This window comes from Herpailurus yagouaroundi, unplaced genomic scaffold (genome assembly GCF_014898765.1).
Source record: "Herpailurus yagouaroundi ecotype Mexico unplaced genomic scaffold, PumYag 165, whole genome shotgun sequence".
Lineage (NCBI taxonomy): Eukaryota > Metazoa > Chordata > Mammalia > Carnivora > Felidae > Herpailurus > Herpailurus yagouaroundi.
The window spans coordinates 17,262,432-17,269,586 of NW_024412406.1; the positions used below are offsets into that span (position 1 = coordinate 17,262,432).

At 44.2% G+C, this 7,155-nt stretch overlaps 1 protein-coding gene across 1 annotated transcript in view; it reads left to right on the forward strand.

The window, feature by feature from the left end:
• The first annotated feature begins 1,381 nt into the window (after window positions 1-1,381).
• The window catches only part of TCF24 (transcription factor 24), a 9,237-nt gene continuing 3,463 nt past the window's right edge, over window positions 1,382-7,155 (forward strand). The window contains exons 1-2 of the mRNA XM_040487673.1: window positions 1,382-1,645; window positions 2,248-2,660. Of these exons, the coding sequence (XP_040343607.1) occupies window positions 2,271-2,660 (390 nt within the window). The 5' untranslated portion in view covers window positions 1,382-1,645; window positions 2,248-2,270. The remainder of the gene's footprint in view (window positions 1,646-2,247; window positions 2,661-7,155) is intronic.

Sequence of the window (7,155 nt, forward strand, 5' to 3'; positions counted from 1 at the left end):
TAAAAAAAAAGTAAATTCGTCCTTGTGTTCTTTAACATTTGTTTGTTTGTTTGTTTTTTACCTTTACAGTACTAGGCAATAGCATCTTCTGCAATTTGTAGCTTTATGGTATCTCATTATGTAAAGAAAATGAAAATTGCTTTTCAATTGCTTTATGCCTCATCACATACAATTTACTGAGAAAATAAAGATGTGCTTCCACGTTCATCAAAAGAAAGTAATCCTTTTTTGAACCAATGGTATTTTGGTACGTTCCTTTCTAAAGTGTAAATCTAATTACAGTTACTGAATGGGAATTGAAGATATACTGATTCACTAATATAATGTGTGGAATGATACATTAAAATACTAGTGTCACCATTACTACGTACTACTTAATAATTCCAATTTAAAAATCTATTGTAAAGAAATGATGTCGCACATACAAGAGCAAATTCATTAATGATATTTTAAATTTGATATTGTCTTGAGTCGAAGGAAGATGGAAGGTTCCTAAATGTCCTGCTCTTTGAATAGGAATTATTTCAAGGATATACTAATTACGTTCTAGAAAATACCGTGCGTCCACTAGGACTTCACCTCTGAAGGCCATGCATGGGTCCCCAGGGCCGGCGGGAGCCACAGAGGCGGGGCGTCCCGGGCCCAGCGCCTCCCAGGCCGGCTCGGAAGAGGCCAAGGCGCAGAGCCAGCATTCTAAAAGAGCCTTGGCTGGAGCGCCTCATCGCACAGCCCGAGGACCACGCTTCCCGCGGGTCTTCCCAAGTGCAGGACTTCTCAGGAGAGTTCCCCGCAGGGGGGCGGAGCCAGGACCAATTTTAGGTCAAAAAAAAAAAAAAAAAAAAAAGAAGGGAAAAAACCGGGGCCCGGCGTTTGCTACGGAGGCAGCCCACAACGGTCCGCGCCCCCGGGGAGAAGCGACCGCGATCCCAGGGCCATTTACGCTGGTCTGAGGAACTTCAAGTACCACAGAGGGAGCATTATCTCTGAGCGGCTCAATAAACTAGTCACGGACTACAGAGGTGGAGGTGCTTTAAGTAATTAGGGAACACGAAACATTTACCTTGGTGGTAGAATAATAGGTTAGCGCATGGCAACGGCACACTTCACATTTCCTCAGAAAATTAAAAGTCACTCTCCACAAAACGCCAGGGTTCCCGCCTCAGCTCTGCGTCTGCCTAAGAGGCGCCCTGGCTCAGATTGGGTCCGCGGCTGAAGAACCGCGGCGAGGCGCGGTTACTCGGCGGGCCTTCATCACCGCGGACGCTCGACAGGCAGGACGTGCAGGCTCGGCTCAAAGTGAACCGCGACGGGGGCGAGGGCGGGGCCAGGCGGAAGCCCCGCCCCCTGTAGCCCCGCCCCGCCGGCCGGTTTGATTAATGACTCTCCGCTCCGGGCAGAGCCCCTCAGGTGGGCGCGAACCTCGCCTGGTACTGCTCTTCCGCCTGACATCAAGTCTGGCCCACACACGCCTGGCCACGGGGGCGCCGGTATAAAAGACGCGCCCAGCAGGGGCTGGAAGCGACTGTAGACTTCGGCTAGACGAGGATGGAGTGACCTGTGACGGCCCTGGCCACGCAGACCCAGCTCGACGCTCCTCGCCCGCTCGCTCAGCAGAGCCGAGCCCTGCACTGCCGCTCCAGGAAAGGTGAGGATTTCGGTTCGACCCCCCGTCGCGACGCTTGGTCCCCAGGTTTCAGAGGGGTAGCGGGTGCCTTAGTACAAGGTGAGGTCAGGGTCCCCGTCTCCTGCCGTAGAAATTAGAATGAGCTCCTGCAGTCACCCCCCTGGGATCCCTGGCCTCGAGAGCGAATGGTGCGAGGACTGCCCGCGTGAGCACTGACGGCCGTGAGTTGGCCCAGGGCTACCCGCTGCGCTCCGCGAGAATGACCTGCACCGTGTTTCCTGCGGGGCTGGCGCACAACGTTCCAGAAGTGCAAACAAGTTACGAACCGGAGCTCTGCTTCCGAGATCCTCCTTCCTCGGTAGAATAGCCCTTCCATTTAATTTGTCCGTGAAAAGTAAAACCGGCACCGCGCCCCTCCTTAGCCCTCTAAGCCCAGGAACTGTCAGGCCCCACAACTCTCCTCAGACGCGGGGAGGTAAACACGCCCGAGTCAAAACAACCTCATCTCTGAGAACGCCCCAGCCACGTCGTTGGCCCGGCGTGCTGCTGAGGCGAGAGGCCTGCGCTTCCCCGGTTTAAGCCCGACCCCCGCCGGGCCTCACCGCGCCTTGGGTCCTTTGCAGGGCACGCAGCTCAGGAAGCCGCCATGGACCGCGACGGCCCCGCAGGCAGCCCCCTGATCGCTAGGAACGAGACCGCGCCCGCGGTTGCAGCCACCCGCGACTCGAGCCCGGGCCGGGCAGGGGCAGGACCGGCGGGCTCCGGCGGCGGTGCGCGCCTGGGGGGCGGGCGGCCGGCAGCAGCGAACGCTGCGCGGGAGCGAAGCCGCGTGCAGACTCTGCGGCACGCCTTCCTAGAGCTGCAGCGCACGCTGCCGTCGGTGCCGCCGGACACCAAGCTGTCCAAGCTGGACGTGCTGCTGCTGGCCACTACCTACATTGCCCACCTCACCCGCAGCTTGCAGGACGACGCCGAGGCGCCGGCAGACCCCGGGCTGGGCGCCCTGCGCGGCGACGGCTACCTACACCCTGTCAAGGTAGGCAGGTAGGGCGCCCTGCGGAGCCGGGGCGGGGAGCAGGGCACCTTAACCCTCAGTGTCGGCCATCGCCTGGGCTGATGCCACCGAACTCTTACTCTTCGCTCGGGGTGAGGCGGAGAACTGACCTGGAGATCGATCTTGGCCCACCAGCGCCCAGGTAGCGACGTCCCCACTGTAAAAGGCTACTCCATAACTGTTGGCAGGTCATAATTGTTGGCAGGTAGTGGATTTAAACCCGAGGTGGCTTTGGGAGGGGTGTATCGCGCCTCTTTATAGGATGCAGCCTATGCGATGCCTTTCCTAAATGGAAAGTTTCTCAGGGGTGCCTGGCAGGGTGTTTGGTTGGCAAGTTTTGGTGGTTTTGAGAATCAAGAGTTACAGTTATGAGCCTTTGAGAGTTTTTAAGTGTTTTTAATTCACATAATTACATTTCCATTGTGGTTTTTATCAGATGTTTGAAAAGCTTCGTTCAAACGGGGGTGATGGAATTATCGCCCTTTAAATAATCCAGGAAATCACTGTTTAAAATTTTTTGTAAAACTGGTAAGAACAAAATGAAACCGGTCTGCCATCCTATAGAGTAAAATTTTCAATCCCTTTTAATAAAGGTTAATTATCATGGATTAGACAGTTACCTAGAATGTTTAAAAAAACAATAATTGTTTATGTAATTTTCACAATAGATTGGCATATGTTAATCAAGCTGAGTACTATATTCAAATTCTGTAATGTGCAAAATTAGCCCACAGAATGCTTTGTATCATTTTTTTACATTACATATAGATAAAATAGCGTTTTTATTTAATATAGTGTATACAGTTATGGTTTATTACCTGTATTGCAATATTTAGACTTTGCATCATCCTTTTCACCTAGATTTGATTGTCTTGAAATCCAGCATTCATCTGGCTTTGTTCAAGATACATCATCTTCCCTGTTTTCTCTAAACCTAAATTTTTGAATTTTTGGTTCTACATTTTGCCACACACACACAAATACAAGATTAGGACTTGGCCTTAACCATGTCAGTGTTCAATAAAGTATTGAATAATCATCATTGAAATGTGGTAAAGTACACTAATATTAACTCTACTTAAAACTATGTAAAGTTCAGGTTCACAAATACAATCAACATGATGTTAGGTTCAAATTATTTCAAATATAGAAATTTGGAATATCATTTATGATTATGATAGGCCTTGTTCTGTGATATATAATGTAATCTCTGCTAAAAAGTCATTCACTAATAATTAGGGGTTTTTCACTACAGTCTGCTTTGGATTGATATTCAAATGTATCATTAATATTAGATTTCTTTTGGCTTGACATTTTCCATATACTCTAAAAAAGTTCAACATTAAATAGACTTTAATACAGAAAACATCTGTTAAATGTCGCTGTGGGAGATACAATTCAATCAAATTGTTTTCACCTTCGTTTCTTGTAGTATCTTTTTGAATGAATACTATTAATAATTTTCATGTAACAATAAGCTTAACAAGAGTTTTTTTGTACTTGTTTTTTCAGGTACCAAATGTTTTTGTAGTTTTACAGCTCTTTTTAAAAAATTAAATCTCATTTGTCCTTGGACCAATTATTTTGATTTTAAAAGACAATTCTAGGGATAATAAAACAAGGCCAAGGATTACCTCTTTAAAATGAAATTGATGATGGTTGAACAAGCGACTAGTCTGTATTAAAATTATCTACTGAGTGTCTACTGTGTGCAAAGCATTGTTAGGAGATTGAATACAATTAAGAATAAGACTCAATCTCTGCCCTAAATGAACATATAATAAAGACAAAGACAAAAATAAAGCAACAGTCTGTAAGGGATAATGTTCTGTGTGCTATAAGAGAGTTATAACCATGTGCTGCAGAGGTTTGGAGTAAAGAGGTTTCATACACATAATTGAAACCACCTGTAACACATTATTTTCTGTATATGCTTAAGTATTAAGTCTATCTTTGATTAATCTTATGCAAAAGGAATAAAAATATTCTGATTATTTGTACTTTTTGGTTAACTAAGGGTATTGTAACCCTTAGTTAAAAAAATGTTCCAAGATTCTGCCTTACACAATAGTATTACTATGTCTTTGATGATTAAAGATCTGTTAACAAATATTTCAAAGCCATGATTTTGAGTCATCAGTCCTTATTATCAGTATTGGGGTTAGCATTGTGGGAGATTTACCTTAAGAGTATCTCAAATGAAACTGGAAAGTTTAAGTGAATGGGGTCCTGGGGCATAGCCTAAAAGAGCAGTTTTCATCCTTTTGGGATGTGAGCAATTTGATCAGCATGAGTGTACCAAAATGAAATGATCCTCCAAAGGAAGAGGGATATATTTCAGATTCTGATATCGGGAGAAAAGTACAAATGTCTTTATTCATTGCATTACCCCTGGAGACTCATTGTTGATACTATACATATAAAATAATTTAAAAAATAAATACAAAAGGGGCACCTGGGTGGCTCAGTCGGTTAAGCGTCCGACTTCAGCTCGGGTCACGATCTCACAGTCCGTTCGAGCCCCGCGTCGGGCTCTGGGCTGATGGCTCAGAGCCTGGAGCCTGCTTCCGATTCTGTGTCTCCCTCTCTCTCTCTGCCCCTCCCCCGTTCATGCTCTGTCTCTCTCTGTCCAAAAAATAAATAAATAAACGTTGAAAAAAAAATTAAAAAAAAATAAACTTAAGAAAAAAAAAATTAAAATAAATAAATAAATAAATACAAAGTTTTGTCATTGGGTCATTTAACTCCAAAATCCAAGAGTGCATTTTTAAGGTTTTCAGGTTTAATTCGGTTAATTGTATGAGTTTACTTAGATTGTTCTAAGCCTAATGAAACAACATGGTTTCAAATAAATTTTATTAGGTAAAGTAGAGGTCAGAATTGTGTTAATCTATACAATGTTAAAACAGACCATTGAAAAGTGAAATGTAAATCCATCAACTGGCTTTTTTGGCATGACGCTGACATGCAGATTAACTGATATTTTATTTACATTTTATTTCTGACTCTTAAAACTACATGTGTACAGTAAATTCAGTTGAATAAAATCATTAGAAGCCTTTTTCAAAATCGAAAGTTCTTAAAATAGAAAGTTTTATTAAGTTCATGAAAAATGAGGCAAAAATCCACATGTGCATTTTTTAAAGTTTATTTATTTTTTAGTAATCTCTACACCCAATGTGAGGCTTGAACTCCTGACCCTGAGGTTAAGAGTCACATACTCCTGGGGGCGCCTGGGTGGCTCAGTCGGTTGTGTCCGACTCTTGATTTTGGCTCAGGTCATGATCTCACAGTTAGTGAGTTTGAGCCCCACATTGGGCTCTGCACTGACAGTGCGGAACCTGCTTGATACTCTCTCTCTCCCTCTCTCTCTGCACCTCCCCTGCTTGTGCTCTCTTTCTCTCTCAAAATAAATAAACATTAAAAACATATATTTTTAAAAAAAGAGTCACACACTCTTCCCACTGAGCCAGCCAGGCATCCCCAAAATTGACATATACATTAAGTTTCTTCATTAATTACCTATGTCTCACCTTCATTTGTCTCCACATTTGGTTGCATGATTTAGAGTGATTCTGAATACAGTAGGACCCAGGTAGCACATATCAGAAATATCAGGGAGCATTCAGTAGTATGTTTATTTGCTTTTAAATATATTTAATTCATACGGAATACTCAAATTACATGTGAACTTTAAGCATGAGATCTTTATGCTCATGAATATGAGGCAGGAATTTAAAAGATTAAGAAGCACAGGTTTATAATATGCCAAAAATTTTACACTTGAAATTGATGATTTCAGCCCTACACTATTCACTACATGGGTTAGTCTGCTCGGGCAGCAATAACAAAATACCATAGGCTGAGAGGCTTAAAAAATAGAAATTTATTTTCTCACAGTTCTGGAGTCTGGGAAGCCTAGGATAAAGGTGCTGGCCAATTGAGTTCCTGGTGAGAGTTCTCTTCCTATCTTGAAGTTTGGCAACTTCACTCTTTTTCAGAAGAGAGAAACTTTCTCTTCCTCAAAAGGTCACTAATCTATCATGAAGGACCCACCCTTTTAACCTCATTTGGCCCTAATTACCTCCACAAAATACCATCATGTTGGAGGTTAGAGAATCAACATAAGAATTTCGGGGGTTAGGGGGAGGGACACAAACAGTCCATAGCACTGTGGCACAATGTTCTTCAGTATAAGGCAGGACTTGAATCTGACCTAACAATGTCAGGTCCTGACCTATCAGAAAAACCCCTGACTAGTTTCTAAAACACTTCATGTTATGAATCCATGGCAAGAATCCCAAGGACAGGACCAGTGATACACCCAGAACATATAAGAATGCACATCTGTGATTTAAAACAACAAACCTGAAGGGGCACCTGGGTGGCTCAGTTGGTTGAGCTTTTGATTTCTGCTCAGGTCATGATTTCACAGTTTGTGTGCTTGGGATTCTGTCTCTCTGCCCCCCCCCCCCCC